This window comes from Eleutherodactylus coqui, chromosome 9 (genome assembly GCF_035609145.1).
Source record: "Eleutherodactylus coqui strain aEleCoq1 chromosome 9, aEleCoq1.hap1, whole genome shotgun sequence".
Classification (NCBI taxonomy): domain Eukaryota; kingdom Metazoa; phylum Chordata; class Amphibia; order Anura; family Eleutherodactylidae; genus Eleutherodactylus; species Eleutherodactylus coqui.
In genome coordinates this window covers 113,799,120-113,816,999 of record NC_089845.1, presented here as the reverse complement: position 1 = coordinate 113,816,999, position 17,880 = coordinate 113,799,120, and the positions used below count along the sequence as shown (strand labels likewise).

Genomic DNA, 17,880 nt, shown 5'->3' with positions numbered 1-17,880 from the left:
GGGCTGTTGGAGGTCATGTATACTATGCCCCAACCACCTAGAGAAGGTATCCCACACCCTGGAGTATATTTTTCTGGTGGATTTTTTGAGGCTCTCACATAACATAGTGGTCACCCTCCCTGATAGGCCCTGGCTCAGGTCTTTTACCCGCTCAACTTCCAGGCCGCCAGTCTGAACTGTCGGACCTTTGGGCCTATCAGGGGACCCTGTTGAAGGAGGTCGTCTCTCTGCGGCAGATGTAGAGGCTCCTGTGTCGAGAGAGCGGCCAGGAGCGGGAACCAGGGTCTCTTGGGCCAGAATAGGGCCACCAGGATAACGGAGCCTGGGGACTCCTGAATTTTCCTTAGGACCCGGGGGGTAGGCGGGGAGGCGTATGCAAGGTCCCAATACCAGGCCTGGGATAGTGCATCTATTCCCAGGGAGCCCCCGTCTGCTCCCCTGGAGAAAATCCGGGGACACTTTGTATTCTCCCGAGAGGCGAACAAGTCCACCTTGGGTGTCCCCCATCTCTCTAAAATTAGCTGGAATGCGTGTGCATGTAGAGTCCACTCCCCGGGGTCTATCTTCTGTGATAGACATGATAATTAATTAGTATAAAATGTCTATCGATTTGCACTAGACGTATTATGTGTGTTTTGTGACTTCAGCCTAATGTGGAACTCTGCTGCATAAGGAAAGAGTTAAATCACAGTGTTATGTTACTGCTTATGTGTTCATCTTGAGTGTTTTCCCAGTCCTCCCCATCCCCCACGCTGAAACTTCTACAACAAAGGAATTCCTTCAGCCTGAGCACATGTTGATAAGACTTGCCACATACACAGAAACTGCTTAAGGTTGTCTGCATAGAGGACAAAGTCTAAACTACATCCTGGCTAGTAGAGGGTGGGCAGAGAGGTGGGAGATTCTATATGATCCGACAAATGAGAATCTTATATGTTACTGATGTAATCTGTTGCACGCCCATTGAAGGGCGGTTGTCATGTGTTATAATAAAAGGCTTGAGCCTCTACACATTGTAGAGACTCTCCCAGTTTTAGACCAGCATTTGTGTCTGATTCTGCGCGACGATGTGTGCACACGATACAATTCGGAAGCGACAAAATACCCTGAAGCCTGCTGGAGAAAACCGTAATCCAGAACAGTGGAGTCCCTGGGTGGGCGAGTGGATCTGTGAGGTCACAGCCTGGAACGTACAGAGATCGGCAGATGGCACGCAGAACTTAGGGGCCCGAAAATCTACAGAACACGGTAAGATTGCTTTATGTAAATCTACCGATGTGATCTGGGGTTCTGACTGCTAAATCTGCCTGTATCTGATCCAGACTGGACCTTCACTGAAAGACAGGTCTGTCCACTCGAAAAATCACCATGTTACCTGTCTAGGGTTTTTTTGTATGCTGTTGTGTCTGAGACGGTTAAACACTGTGGATACAAGACCAAGAGATAAATTCTGTGAGGGTTAATGTGTCGGAAGGGCGGACTCGGCTGTTTAGGTCTGAGGGAACACGCCACTGAGACTTTCTCCTAGGTAAACTAGTGTGAGGTTAGGAAGATTTATGATACGTATACTTACCTTTATGATTGAGCGGGTTATGTTCTCATATGTGAAAAGGTATATACGCGGGAATATAGCCGTGGTGTGACGGCTGATGTCTCCAGAATATTGTTGAGGTTTTGGTCATTTAAAATAATCGTCAGTCTCTGTGTATAGCTAAAATGTCCTGTCCAGACGGATTACTAGTAGAGGTTGGTTGTTATAAAGGTAGATGAGATATATACCTTGAGCCGTTGTGGGTATTCTCCAGTAATCCCGTCTGTCTGGTATTATAGAAAGAATGTGCAGTGTTTATTATTGGGGGGAGGGCTGCTGATAACAGTGAACTGAAAGCTTTTTCCAATTAACCCTTTCTGTTTACTTTGTCTTTCCCTGTGTTTTGTAGAATTAATGTGCATTGTAATCTGAGTGGGAAAGAGAGGTTATATTGGAAGGATTTGAAGAAAGCAGATTTTACAAGAGAAACACTACTGTGTCTTCAAATAGAATGAATAGAAACTTCGAATAGAATAGAGTTGAGCAGATTGAGAAGGTTAGGCATAGACGCAGGTTGTTTAGAGAATGGGGAGCAAAGTGAGCAAGGGCAAAGGTCATAGAGCTTGTGATCTGGTTGCTGAAGGGAAGGCAGCAGAGTTTACTGAACAATGGGAAAGGACCAGGAAAAGTTGCAGAAAGAAATGTCAGGTCATGGACAGATAAGATAGGCTGTAGAAAGTTTTCAGAAGATGAGCAGGAAGCCTAGCAGAAAGAAAGGTGTTTTTAGATTGCTAGGAGGAGGTATAATGTAGTTAAGAGATTGAAGAGGGGAAAGCATGTAGGGGGGGTATGTGTATTGCTTATGAACAATGTAATGCCTTTGTGTTGACTACAGCCCCTCCCTGTAATGGCGGCCGCGCTTGCAATGTTTACAATCCAACATAGTGTGACTCTGCAGTAAATGTAGTGAGGCCTGCCCCCACCCTGAAGTTACTTCCCCCCCATGTGCTCACTTTCAGGGTGTGTGATGTTACTTCCGGTCCCTCCCCATCCGGGACAGGACATGGCCCCGCCCCTTTTGCCTCACCTGGAAGTGCTGCTGCCCCTGGCCCCGCCCCTTCTTCCGGCAGCCATTTTGCCTCACCTGGGTGATTTGTAGCCCCGCCCCTTTCTGCCTCTGGCGGCCATTTTGCTGCATTTGGGAGGCCTATATTCCCCAATGCCACTGTATCCAATGTTAACATCATGATTGTCTGAAGTAAGGTTTTGTTTGACCAGACTTTGTTACGCTCCAAGATGTGGCCACTTTGGATGTGTGATAAGTTCAGGGAAACAAACCTTTGTGAAGATGCAGCTTGGGACATAGTAGATGACTAAGCTGGTTTATAGTGCATGGAAGATTGGAGTTGATGCATGGGGGGCAGAGACCAGGAATACATGACAGGGGACGCTCTCTCATGTTCCCAGGGGCTCTGTTTTCCACTGCCCGCTTCTCCAATGGATACTCAGACCGATGATGTTATGGAAGGCTCCTACAGATGGAATAATTTCCCTATAGTCACCCAGCAAACTTTTTCATGCAATTTGGTGAAGTAATTTTACTTTTTATATGAAGAAAGAGGGACTGAATTGCCCAGAGTAGGATGTTAATTCATCCGTATTCTTTAGTTTTTCTTTAAGTCTTTTGTATATTCTAGTGTCAGTCTACACTGAAGCTATAATTATATTCCGACAGGAGAGTAAAAGCTAAACGCTGGACTTCCCCTGAAATACTATTACACTGGGTGACGTAAAATTTTACTTGTGTTGCGCCCCCTTGTGTTAAAAAATACTAACTGCGACCTGAAATAAAAAAATTTTTTTTAAGGAGATTTTCGCTCAGACTTCGCTGCATACAATGTCACCTTGACCTACAAAGTGCTTGTTTTTGTGCCTCTTGGTTTACTAGTTTGAACGCAATTACTCTTTTTTTTCCATTGAGTATTCCGGTCCAAAAGGGGGGAGGCAGAGGTGATCTGGGCCATAGATGATCTAGGTGTTGTAGATCAGCTATTGGGCCTTTAAAAAAAATAAATAAATGGAATAAGATAACAAGATTCCGAGCCATGTGAAATAGAACATCAGCACGATTATTTAGTACTAATACAGTAAGAAACTGCAGGTATGCAAACAGTTATCAGAACCTCTGTTGATAATGCATATGTTGAGCTTTTTGCAGATGGTATCAGGGTGAGGATTGACGACTCCACATCGGATATGCAGTGGTCACACAACAAGATGTCCTAGAAGCAGAAGTTCTGCCTCCGCATGTCTCAGTACAAGAAGCGGAATTGAAGGCCATCACTAAGGCGTGTAGAGTGGCGAGAGGTAAGACGGCAACCCTTTACACTGACTCCTGGTATGCATTTGGCATAGCTCATGATTACGGCCCAATATGGAAGGCCAGACAGTTTTTTTTACCTTAGCAGGACAACCAATTGAGAATGGTGCAGCGGTACAGAGTCGCATGGAGGCCCTACTTCTACCTGACAAAGTTGAGAGTTCGCACCAATTCCTACACTGGAGAGGCGAGAGACGACACCCTTGCTGACAGCGCAGCAAAGGCAGCGGCCCTCAAGCCGTGGAAGAAAGAAGAAAAAAATACTGACGGCATGAGTCAGTGGTAAAAAACTTTGGACATTGATAAAAATTTGGACTTTGATATGCTAAAGACTTTTACAGTTACAAGCCAGCAAGGAAGAAAAGAATAAATGGACTAATATGGGAGCAGCAGAAACAGGACAGCGTGTGGTGAACGGTCAACAGCACTTGCCCACCACAGTTCCTGTATCCCATGATGGCCCAGCTGATGGACGGAAAGACCCACCTAGTAAACCAGCAATAACGACGACGCTTGAAAGACGATGGGCGACTTCTGGGTTCTCTGTAGCTGCTGCATCATTTGTCCGGTTTAGCATGATCTATGCCATAGGCGAGTCAGGGCAGAAGTAAATTTGCCACATCACACTTGCCGGGACCACTCTACCCATTTCAGGGATTGCAAATTGACTACGTTCAGCTCCCACTTGTTGGGAAGTATGAATACGTGCTTGTTGTTGTTGATGTCTTTGCAGGTTGGAGGCTGACCCTGTTACCAAGGCAAACAAGTAGGTAACCGCAAAGAAGCTCATGAACGAGGTAAACTGTGAATATGGGGTACCAGAAGTGATTCAGAGTCAGACAGAGGTATAAACCTCGCAGGTGAATGTAACATGTCATGTCTGCTCTGGGTGTATCCCAGGCCTTTTACATACTGTACCACCTTTAGTGTAGTGGAAAGGTGGAGAGACGTAGTGGCACGCTAAAAAGTAAGATACTTAAAAATGACGCCACTTTGGAAAGGCTGTCATCCAATAGCCTTATACAGTGTTAGATATGAACCCAGGGGGGATCATACATTATCTCCCTACGAGATTGTTTGGGCTAGCCCCAAGGATAGGTCGTTACTATCCTCAGTAGTTACAATTACAATCTGATGTGTTGACTGAGTATGTGATTTCCATTGTTAAAGAACTAACCAAAGCCTATGCACAGGTGTTCTCTTCCAGACTCAGAGGCAGACACTGGGACACATATCTTGCAGCCTGGGGATTGGGTGTGCGTCAAGAAGTTCCCCAGGAAGCACCCTCTTGAGCCCCGATTTGATGGCCCCTACCAGGTGCTTCTGACTACTGCCACAGCTGTGAAACTAGCCGAAAGACTTACATGGATCCATGCTTCATACTGTAAGAAAGCTTCAGATCCGGGAGACCAGTCTTAGTTGTGCCAAAGACATTACTCTGGTTAGGGCTAGTGAGTGAGGAGGGTAGCAACTGGAATCCTTAGTCGGAAGAATATGAGGGTATGGTTACCTTCTAGTATAACTCGTCCAATGCTCAAGTAGCCGCATATTCCTTCGACTATTGTACTGTAGTCCCGTGTCTAGGCGCAAGATCCCACCGCAGGCCAGATTTAACTCAGTCCAGCTGGTTATATGACTTATATACCCGGGGAATACAATATGTTTGCGCCACTGATAACGTCTGGGGAGAAGACTGCCGTTATTGGGGATTAGTGGGATGTAACACAGGAATAGACTGGTCCTATAAACCGCGAAGTGCCTTAAGTAAGAAAGATAGGAGCGGGAAATCCCTAATTAGTCGTATAACCCTCCTTGAGAATAATAAGGACAGCAGGTATTGGAAGGCTGAACTTAGTATGTTGCTTGGTTTTAATGCGGTTTTTACATTAACCATGGGAGATCCAAGCCCGGGGGACGGGGAGACTTATAGTCTGGGGACATACCGGTACGGGAGGACAGATCCCTTAGGGAAGTTTAAAATAAGGGGTATGGTAGATGCAGCCGAATGGAAGCCTTCACTTAGTCCCGTGCACATAATTAACCCCCTCCGCCGTAAGATAAAGACCTTGACGAACATGATGATCATAGCCGACCCTACCTTTGAGGACACCTTGACAGTAGCGACTGGCTACTCTGACCAGAATCTCTGGTTGGAGTTGATGAGGTACAATGCTAACAGGAGCAACAAGTCTAACTGTTGCGTGTGCGGTAGTGCCCGACCACACTCGGGGATGGTCCCCCTAAATCTCCCTGTAGATGCTGAAGAGTGGTTTATTAGTCTCTTCACGAACATTTCCGCTAATTACACTGTCCGTGAGAAATGGAAGAAGGAATACTCTATAACTACTTAAGTGTTTTGCACCGGAGAGAGTGTTACTGACTACCCTGGAAACTACACCTGCCGGGCAAATAGGCAGGGTGGAGGGAGATTTTTGGGGAACTCACCAACGGGTATTGCTCCTCCTACGGTACGATAGGAGGGGAATGGACACAGAATCAGGTCCAGTCCTTAGGAGACGTTTACTGGCTTTGTGGAGACATGAGGTAGAGGACCCGCCTGGAGGGTAATTGGACAGGGGAGTGTGCCTTAGTAAAGCCCTTATGCTCCTCCACATCCTGTCAGACAGCATTGAGGATAATGAGGTTACCCCCAATAGTTAATTTATCTCGATCCAACTCAGTCTGTGTTTTGTGGTTATCCTGTCATGCTGGTCTATCCTTGTTTTCCGCATAGGTACGGCGGTTCCTTCCAGTCTTGTCACTAGGTAGTGTAGGGTCAGGGTGAGGCGACCTGGACGTGTTCACCATTAGGACTATCTCCAGGAGGGACATTGGTGTGGGTGAAGATTAGGGAGTCCCACGCCGTGCGTACCTGTGCACGCTACTAGTATTGTAACATTATACTAGAGCGAGAAGAGAGACCCCTGGTGGTAGTTTTGATCTACACGTATACATTGACATCATAGGATAGCCAAGGGGGGTACCTGACAAGTTTTAAAAATTAGAGAACAAGTTAAAACCAGAATCGAGTCCATTTTCCTGGTCATTATGGTAAATAAACGTTGACTGGATTAATTATGTTTATTATAATTAGCAGTGGTTTATAAATTATACTAGAGACGCCTTATAGGGACTAGTCGACCAATAGGACCTACCTCGACTATGACTTTTCAGAATAGAATGGCCTTAGATATGACTTTAGCTAAAAAGGGGAGTGTCTGTAAGATGATAGGGGAGACTTGTTGTACCTACATCCTAGACGACACGTGACCCGCGGGTAAAGACGCAGTTGTCATTAAGAAGCTGACCGCACTAACTAAAAAGAGCTAACTTTTGGGACCAGCACTCGCCATGGATGAGCGGGTGGTAAAGGATCCTGGCACAGACGGGCGTCGCTGTTGTATGTGAACTGATGGTTATCTTTTCTGTTCTAGTCTGCTGTGTTATCCCCTGTGTCAGAGAGACCTGTGAAACTGATGCTGGAAAAGCCGCTCCCATCATGAGTTTGCTGGATGCATCCCCAGAAGGAGTGGACAAGTCCTACACCCCCTTGAAGACCCTAAAACGAACCTTCAACGCGCTCCAGTTATAGGCTCATGCGCAGAGAACTGTGAAAATTAGATAGAGAATTAGAGGATAGACATTTTAAGGGGGGATTGTGATAGACATGATAATTAATTAGTATAAAATGTCTATCGATTTGCACTAGACGTATTATGTGTGTTTTGTGACTTCAGCCTAATGTGGAACTCTGCTGCATAAGGAAAGAGTTAAATCACAGTGTTATGTTACTGCTTATGTGTTCATCTTGAGTGTTTTCCCAGTCCTCCCCATCCCCCACGCTGAAACTTCTACAACAAAGGAATTCCTTCAGCCTGAGCACATGTTGATAAGACTTGCCACATACACAGAAACTGCTTAAGGTTGTCTGCATACAGGACAAAGTCTAAACTACATCCTGGCTAGTAGAGGGTGGGCAGAGAGGTGGGAGATTCTATATGATCCGACAAATGAGAATCTTATATGTTACTGATGTAATCTGTTGCACGCCCATTGAAGGGCGGTTGTCATGTGTTATAATAAAAGGCTTGAGCCTCTACACATTGTAGAGACTCTCCCAGTTTTAGACCAGCATTTGTGTCTGATTCTGCGCGACGATGTGTGCACACGATACAATTCGGAAGCGACAAAATACCCTGAAGCCTGCTGGAGAAAACCGTAATCCAGAACACTTCCTGTGGCTGAGATGGTCCGCCATGGAGTTCCCTGGGCCCCTTACGTGGTACGCTGTGACGGAAGGCGTCCGCTGCTCTATCCACCCGAGAACTTTCGCCGCCAGGTCTTGGAGTCGGCGGTTCCGCGTGGATCCCTGGTGGCAGATGAGGGACACAGTTGTTATGTTATCCGAAAGGATCTTAATGTGTCTACCCCTGATCTCTGTCTCGAGGCCCCGAATGACCTTCAAGACAGCGCAAAGTTCTTTGTAGTTGGAGGATTGAGCAGCTTCCTCCCGGTTCCAGCCCCTTTGGACGTAATGACGGCCTAAGTGGGCCCCCCAACCAGTTGCACTTGCGTCAGTAACGATGGATACTGGGGATGTGGGGTACCAAGCCGTGGCTCTGGCGAGGTTGGAGATAGACATCCACCATTCCAAGGAGGATTTTATCTTGTAGGTAAGGACGACTTTCCGATCCAGGGAGGCAGGGGATTTATCCCAGTTGTTTAGGATAAAGTCTTGGAGGGCTCTACAATGTAACTGGGCCTAAGGGACTACCCCGATGCAAGATGTCATGAGGCCGAGGACCCTTATGCCTCTCCTAAGGGAGACTTCAGTGGTTAGAGAAAGTGCCCGACACTCATCCTGGATCGTTTTTTTGCCTTTCTAGGGGAAGGGATGAGCACTGATGGTGTGAGTCCAGAATCACTCCCAGAAATTTTTTTTTTTTCTCTCTGCTCAGGCAGAAGACTGGATTTAGAGGGGTTGATCATCTAGTCTAACGACTCGAACAGACGGAGTGTGAGGTTGACCTGGAACTGGAGTTCTGAAGCCGATCCTGCTATAATCAGGAGATCGTCGAGGTATGGGACAATCAACACCTTGTCAGTCCTTAGTGCCGCCACCATCTCTAACACCAGTTTGGAGAACACCCGGGGTGCGGAGGAATTCCCGAACGGCAGGCACGTAAATTGAAAGTGAGAGACAGCCATCTATCACCAGGGCAAACCGCAGAAACCGCTGGGAATCTATGTGTATAGGGACATGGCAATATGCGTCCTTTAAGTCCACGGTGGCCATGACACTATCCGGCGCAATTAAGGGGATTGCTGACCGCACCGATTCCATTTTAAATCTTTGATACGCGATAGATTTATTCAGGAATTTCAGATTAATTATAGTTCTATAGGATCCGTTGGGTTTTTTGATTAGGAACAAGGGGGAGTAGCACCCCTTGAATAGTTCTTCTGCGGGAACCCGAGTGATGGCCCCTAGGGACAACAGCTCTTGCACCCCCAACTGGAGGGCCTTAGCAGATGCAGGTGACTGGCAGGGGGTGACCACGAACCTCCGGGAAGGAGGGGAGGAAAATTCAATTTTGTAGCCATCCGAGACTAGGCGTAAGGCCCAGGGATTGGAGGTCACCTCGTTCCCTCTAAGGGCGAACCCCTTCAGTCTACCCCCTACTTGTAGGATCCGGGAAGGCGGATTCTCACCCTTTCCGCCTTTGGGATAGGACCAGCGTCCGGTTTTTCCTTTCCCCTTGTATGCTCTAGAGGGAACAAAGGGAGGAGGGTAGGAGGAGGAAGGCCGCTTAAATGATTTCTCCGATGGTAGTCCCTGGCTCTTATCCGATGCCTTCTCTAGGAGAGTATCCAAGGAAGGCCCGAAGATTCTGTGTCCTTGGAAGGGCAGGGAACAGAGTCTATTCTTGGAGGCGTTATCTCCTGTCCAGGCCTTAACCCAGGCAGCCCTCCTGGCTGTGTTCGAGAGGGCTGCTGAACGGGCCCCGAACCTCACTGACTCCATAGAGGCGTCTGCCAGGAAGCCGGTTGCCTGCTGGAAGAGGGGAAGGCTGCTGGAGATGTCCTCCCTAGAGCCCCTCTGAGAAATCAGCGTCTGGAGTTGGTCTAACCAGACCGACATAGATCTCGCCACAGATGTGGCCGTGATGTTGGCTTTGACGGTCAGGGCCGCGGTCTCCCAGGCCTTTTCCATCGCAGAATCCACTCTGGTATCTAGTGGATCCCGCAGTTGGGAAATGTCCTCAAAGGGGAGGGCTGCTTTTTTTGAGACCCTGGCGACCGCCAGATGCACCTTAGGGACGGTTTCTAGGAACTCGTTATCTTCTGGTGTGAAGACCATCCGATCCTTGAATTCCTTGGACAGAAAGAATTTCTGATCTGCCTGTTTCCACTCTGTCAGGATCAGCTGTTTTAAAATGTCATTAACTGGGAATGACTGTTTTGGCTGTGGTAGGAGTCCCCGGAACAGGCTATCCTGAAAGGATGGCTGCTGCGGCACCTCTTCCTCCACCTGCATGGTGCGCCGGACTGCAGTCAACAGCTGACCCAAGTCCGCCGATGAAAAGAAATACTTCCTTGCATCCTCCATGGGCGGCATGGATTCTGAAGGAGAATCTTCTAGGACCTCCTCAGAGTCTGACTCTTCCATTTGTGCCCGCCTTACCCTTTTCGTGGGGGGCGGCAGAGAAAGAGATGAGAGCGAGGCTTCAATCTCCTCGCGGATCATGGATCGGATGTCCGACATGTCCGAGGAGCCCTCTTCGCGGATCACCTTCTCCGTACAGTCCACGCATAGTGGCTTGGTGTGGCCCTCTTCTAGCCGCCGCAAGCAACTGGACATTTGCGCACTCGCTTTTTGGCCTCTCTAACCTTTTGTGCATCTCTGTCCTAAGAGACGGAGACAGCAAAAAGGACTTCCAGCACCAGATCCTGATGTCTCAATCCTCCCTCCCCGGTACTCCCAAAGCAGTCTACTCACCAGCAGGCTGCTTTCAGTGTCCTCTCTGGCTGACATCTTCAGTAAGGTGCAGACAGGAGAGATGCAGAGGAATCCAGTCCTTTTAAATTTTCAAATTTGGCGCCGACACGCCCCCTTTAAGTGAGGCCCCGCCCCTCGTGACGCGGTCGCGCTGACGTCACGCCGCCGCGCCGGACCCGGGGGATACGCCGCCGACCAGCACACCCGTGGGGATGCACGCCGACCAGCACACCGCCGACCGGACCCGCCGCCTAGGAGACACACATGGCGCCGCGCTCGCGCCGAACGGACCGCCCTGAGCGCTGCTGGCATACCTCTTTAGACGTGGATCCCTGGAGACACCGGCGTCCGAGCCTGCAGGTACCGGGGCTGCTTCCTACCGGTACGACAACCCCACTGGGCAGCGTACCAGGGGAGGATTTTCCCACTGGGGGAACAGTGCTGGGTAGATCCTGCGGGTGAAGGTCCCCTTGTAGGGTCTCACCCGCGCAAGCCCTGCCAGCCCGAACAGAGGGTCGTCCCCCCATGGGCGGACAGGCTGCATGGGAGTCTTCTTTCTTCATTCACCTCCAGCATACACCTGGAGGCCCGCTTGGACTGTCCTGTAGGGACAGGAAGACACTGGTGAGCCGGTGGTGGGAGTTGCCTTTTTGTATTTTCGCTTCCTGTCCCAACAGGTGTTCAGCAGACAACCTCCATGTGTATGCTGTCAGGATGACGAGGGGAAAACTACATAGAATATCCGGACCACCACCATCCCCACTTCGATCTATCACGCAGCATTCCAAGTCCTCGCCAGAAGCCCTGTACTCTGAAAGGAGCAGCGTGTCAACTAATTAATTCTAGTGCAGCACAGAAATCCAGAAGAATTCAAGCAACAAATGAATAGGTAAGTTATCAATTCTACCAAGTGGGGCAAAATAAAAAATGTTAACATCCAACTCATCTGATCCTGTTGCCCCTATAGCAGACAAGTAATGGAATTCAATGAACAAGTGACAAAGATCGTTCATGAACAGTGCTGATAATTATACATTGACAGTCTCACCTACAGCAATGAAATCTTCGGACTCCCCATGGTTTTTGGATGCCATAGGACCATTGTAGAGCAGAAGTCCATCAGTTTCTTCAGTGATGAAATCCAGGGAAATTTGACTTTCAAAGCAGAGGAACATTGGAGGGAACCAGGCAAAGCCTTGTCCAGTAAATGAGCGTTTTGTTTGCTGACATTCAGGTCCATAATAAGCAGGGGAACATTCACACCTGACAAACAAATAACACTGGTTGTTATCTTTGACCCATTGAGGATAGCATAGAACAATAAAGCGGTTGCCCATGGTTAGAAAAAACATGGCTGCTTTCTTCTAAACACAGTGCCACCCTTGTCCATAGAGTTGTGTGTGGTATTGCAGCTCAGTTCAACTCAGAGCCCACGGATGAAGATAGTGCTGTGTTTGGAAGAAAGCAGCCATGTTTTTCTAAGCCTGGACAACCCCTTTAATGTTACAAGGTACAGTAGATAGGCTTTTCCGGTAGTATCTGTCTTGTTCACACAGAGCCATTTTAAAAGAGATTCTACAGCCAAGGCCAAGAGTCAATCCTAAGCAGAAAAAAATGTATAAAGAAGTATATCTTAATTTTGAAGACCACATTGCACAAGGGAATTCTGTAAATTGACAGCGCTTTATATTCCAGTCACCCATCGCTGACCAAGAGGCACTTGCATACACAGAGAAATGGAAGTAAGACACTATTCATTTAGTCATAATATGCTGTGATTTACATTAATGGGCCAAAAATGAGAAGACCCCTGCCCCATCCACCAGGACACTGGTCATTAAAGAGATTCTGTCATCAGGTTCATCCTGCTCGAACCATGGGCAGCATGAACCCAGGACAGGGAAACACGCTGCTTGTGTATAGTCAGAGAGCTGTCAGTCTACATGCTCTGGGTGGGAGAAGACAGAATTCCTTTAAAAAGTTCATATATTGAAAAATATACTTACAGTAATAGCAATGATCTTCCATGTGTCAATATGTTTCTTCTTTGCAAACATTTCAGGCATGCATTGCTACAAATGTATTTTCTTACAGTCAATGTGTCATCGGAAAATTACCAATGTGTTATGATCAAAGCTCCCCCCCTCCCTGCATAATGACCTCTGCACAGGTCACACAACACAACACTCTCAAATACATGTCAATGAGTCTCCTCCTGACTATTGAGTCTATGGTCGACGAAACCTCACAAAACAAATGAAGTGTTAGGCTTAGTGGCCAGAGTGAAAACTACAAGATATCAGGATTCTTTTTTTTTTCATTTATATAGTGAGATGCAAAATTGAAAAAAAAACAAAAAAAAAAACTTTAAGGATATTTGCTGATAGCACATTTAATTTAAGTTTCTTAAGTTAATCAACTGTTATGTTCATTTGATCAACAAGCCAACCACCAGATCTATTCGCATTTTTGCTCAAGGGTAGGCAAAAAACAGGGATGTGGATGGGGGCCACAGCAACCATCTAAATGACCAATGTTCACACCACCATAAACATCCAAACCAGGATAGGAAGGCCGTTGTCCCTTCTACTCTACTCATCACTTATAGGAAAGAAAGATGGAATTAATTTATGGTTAGGTCCTCTCTCCTTTGTTTACAAGCAATATAATATTTGTGGAGGGGCAACTCTTGCAGAAGCTCCCACCGTCCATTGAGATACCACAGCGGACCCCTTCCACTCCACAGAGCTCATAGCCATCACAGTTAGATGTTTGGAATGAATAGCCTTGCCTCCTGCAGCACTTATGTTCATGAACAGCAATCTAATCACACAAGTAGAAAAAGGAGAGGACTATAATAAAATTAAATGCAAATAGTCAGCTTTTCCTGATGTGCATCTATTTCCTTTCTTCATCATACATTACCTATATCCAAGCTCTGTATCTATGCAGGTGCCTCCATTAAAACAAGGATTGACTGCATAGGAGGAGCAGAGAAAGTGCTTATGTTCTCGAGAAGCACAGGAACAGTGGACATAGGTCGCAATGGTCACGGACCCCACGGAGACACTGTCAGTTCTGACCATTGTTGGGGTATGTTTAAATATGTTTTTAATGACACATCCAGTCTTGTGGCTGCACTGTACATTTCTGCACTCTTCTTCTCCAACCTGAGTCACCTGGACACCCATTGCAGATTCTAACTGTGGAGAATATGGACTCTGTGTTAGTAAAGTTGATACACCAATCCATATACATGAGATGTAGTAGGAACATTGCAACCTAATATAACACAATCCCATAACATTGAGAGTCAAGGACTTAAATACAAAGTTTACATGAGACCTTGTCCCGATGCAAAGCCACAATGCCATTCAGATTTTCAGGTAGGTGATAGGGCGGTCTGGAAATGGAAATCCAAACGTCTGTAGAGTTGGGCAGGTTAGGAATGTTCAGTACACTGAAGATCTGGACATTATCTTTGGCACAAGAAATGATTTCAGATAGAAGGTTCTTCATCTGCTCGTATTTACTGACTGTCATCCCTTGAGTCTGGGCTATAAACTGTTCTGCATTGAGACCTGGATCAACAGGAAAGAATCAGTTTTTTTAAAAATAGGTTATTGAAAACACTTGATTCTCAATTATCTGGTTTAAATATTGACTACTCCTGCTTGTTTGCAAAGGCTCTTTCTGTATTAACCCTTTCCAATCCAATTTGTATCCTGATTTTCCTAGGGGGGCTTACTCTTTTTCTGCCATTATACAACGGCGCTATATGCTGGGTAAAGCCAGTACTGCATGAGGTGACACGTTGGATAGGCTCTGACAGCAGAGAGGCTGGCAATATACAGTAAGCGAACCCTGACAGACGTCCCCCAACACCGGAGCTCTACAGCCTTAAATCATAATGTCTTAAGACGTCAGACAGGGAATTGGAAAGGGTTAAAAAGGTATTCTGGGCTTTTTCAACTGATGATCAATTTTCTGGATAGGCCATCAGTAGTTGATTGACAGGCATCTGCCGCTCAGGATCCCTGTCCATCAGCTGATCATCTGGTTGCTGTCAGTACAGCGGGCCGGGCTTCATCACCAGTGGTCAGAGCAAGAAATAGGCTCGCCAGCTTCACACCCGTTGAAATCATCGGGAGCGCTGCACTTCTATTACACTTCCTACTCCTCCTTATGGTTAGGACAGGACGTCCAGTTGTGACCATAAAGAGTAACAGGAAGTGTAATAGAAGCGTGGCACTCCCACTTTCTGCCCTGACTGCTGACAACAATGTCCGTCCCGCTGTACTAATAGTGACCGGATGATCAGCTGATGTACGGGCATCCCAAGAGGCAGATCCCCGTTGATCAACTACTGATAACCTATTCAGTGGATAGATCATCAGTTGAAAAAGCCCAGAATACCTATTTAAGGTACACTTAAATTGCCCAATCTTACATATATGGACAGTTTTATGCGTTCGGCTGTGTACTGTGACAAGTAGATCTTAATATAAAGTATACATCCTTCTAACATGTAGGAGAAAACTTGCTGGCAGTCACCCTTATGATAATCAAAACTGTTGCGTTCCCCCTTAATATTATAGGATTACAATTACCTTTTAATCTTATGGCAATAGCGTTATTGACATCTTCTTCGGTTACGTCAATCAGTACAACCTTGACAGTGGAGACCACATCCGGCCACACTCCATCTGCCACTCTTACCCTGACTTTATAAACACCAGGCATGGCCCCTTCTCGTATGGTCAGCAAACCAGATGAATCATGGACAGAAAAGATCCTGTCAGGTTAATAGTGAAAACTTCAACATTAAGAGAACATTCATTTTGAACCATAGAAAATATGAGAATATACTGAAAGCAATGCCTGATGGTGTGCGTGAGGAGTCTGGCTTCTGAACCCTCTGGCAGCAGATTTAGCGGCACATTTTCTTTTTTGACATTTTCTCAGCAGAAGCCAATAAAGAGGAAAAGTATTAATACATGCTGAGCATTCAAATGAGAGGCTGCCCATGTAATGCAAGTCCAGCAGAGCGAATCTGACAACTAATGGCCCCTTTTAGATGAACGGATTCTTGTTTAAATGACGTCACCACTAACCCGTTCGCACTCAAACAGCCTGTTTAGACAGGCAGATCATCATTGAGAATTGTTCACTTCTATGTGAAACACTGAGTGGGGAAGAAGAGACTATCGTTCAGGTCTCGATACGTGTTGGAGTTTTTTGGGGGCTTTTTTAAATCTTCCATAGGGAGGCTAGCTGACGTCACCCTCAGCCCGTAGTGTCTGTGCATGTAGCCGCTACCGGCCGAAGTGGCTGCAGCTCACACTTGTGCTTTCTCTGTACTGCTGGTTATTGCCTTCTGCTCCTGTTCTCCACCTGCTGCTGTGTGAGTTTTTTACATTGATACATTGTTGTTTTTTTACTTTTATTGCTACTTTTTTCATATATTTATTAACTTTGCTGTATTGCCTTTTTGTACTCCATCCTGCTGCATCCCATATGCCTCTTTTCTTGGTTGTACTGATGTAGGCACATTCATCAAGTTTAACGCACCGCTTGTATAATACTGAGTGGGAAGTGTTTAAACGCAACGATAAGTGAATGAGCCGACAGTGATTTTTATGCCGGCTAAAAACTGAACAACGAACGAAAAGTGAACGATTCTCATCCGTCTTTCGGTCGTTGGCTTGCATTAAAACTGAACAATCATCGTTCGCTTTTGTTCGATTGAACGATAGTGGTTACGTCTAATTGCACTATTAGTAAAAATGTCATTATTGTATCATTGTCTGCTACTTTTTTACCCCTTTGTGTTCATCATGTCTTGTCTGTTCTCTCTCTCGTTTTCTTTCTTCCCTTCCCTTGGTTAATAGGTTAATATTCTGCCTTGCTGCTGTTTTATTGTTTTATGCTGTTTATTGGACGATGTACTGCTAGTTCCTATTGTGTTTTTCTTCCTTGTACGTTTTGGAAAATTTGTTTTCTAATAAAAATACAGTTTATTAAAAAATGTCATTACCGTATGAGGGATGAATGGAGTACTGCCGGCTTCACACATCAGAGATGATAAAATACACTGGAAGATCTGTGGCATATATTCCAATCTCTTACTCCTCCATGCACGAACATCACAGAATGGTTTGAGTATCACCTCTGTCTCTGACAACTGTACAATATGTAGTGTATACATGTTATAGTGGCAGTTAAGCATAGATTTGCACCTTGCAATTACCTTGATTTACTTTCCAAATAATACATTTTGTGCTCCCAGTCATCTAGGTCCAGTGAAGGAACCTTTCCAAGGATGACTGTTGGAAGTATGCCTGTCATAAAAGACAACATATGATCTATTTTAGATACTATGACTAGAGTTTATATATGTTCATACAATGAAAAGGTTAAATTCACATTTCCAGTTCAATCCAGCTTCATATTCTCAAACATGCAATCAACATCCAGTTGTGATGGCCATTTTTGTAAAAGTGATATGCAAATAGGAAATAGTACAGTGCCTTTAAGGCGCCACCTATTGGGAGATAGAATTCCTGCAAGTCACTGTCTGACCTTTAACCCCTTAATGATGCGGCCCTTTTTCTTTTTCCATTTTCCTTTTTTCCTCCCCCCTTTAAAAAAATCGTAACTCCTTTATTTATCCATCGACGTCGCTGTATGAGGGCTTGTTTTTTGCGGGGAGAGTTGTATTTTTCAATGGTGCTATTTAAAGTACCATATAATGTACTGAAAAACTTTAAAAAATTCTAAGTGAATTACAGAGCTAGCACCACTGCAGCACGACACACCCTCTGAACGCCAGGGGAATGACTGCTCCAGTGAGACGGGGACGGGGAGCGTAGGGCAGGCTAGACAGGTCCTAGTAGTGGGGAACTCAATTATTAGGGGGACAGATAGGGCAATCTGCCATAAAGACCGTGATCGTCGAACGGTGTGTTG

General features: G+C 46.1%; 1 protein-coding gene across 1 annotated transcript in view; it reads right to left on the bottom strand.

The window, feature by feature from the left end:
• Positions 1 to 17,880, bottom strand: part of LOC136578689 (neural-cadherin-like) — a 114,128-nt gene that overhangs the window by 26,015 nt on the left and 70,233 nt on the right. Inside the window, exons 20-24 of the mRNA XM_066578876.1 lie at positions 17,162 to 17,252; positions 15,522 to 15,706; positions 14,257 to 14,492; positions 13,837 to 14,114; positions 11,960 to 12,174 (exon numbers count right to left, since the gene is read on the bottom strand). Of these exons, the coding sequence (XP_066434973.1) occupies positions 11,960 to 12,174; positions 13,837 to 14,114; positions 14,257 to 14,492; positions 15,522 to 15,706; positions 17,162 to 17,252 (1,005 nt within the window). The remainder of the gene's footprint in view (positions 1 to 11,959; positions 12,175 to 13,836; positions 14,115 to 14,256; positions 14,493 to 15,521; positions 15,707 to 17,161; positions 17,253 to 17,880) is intronic.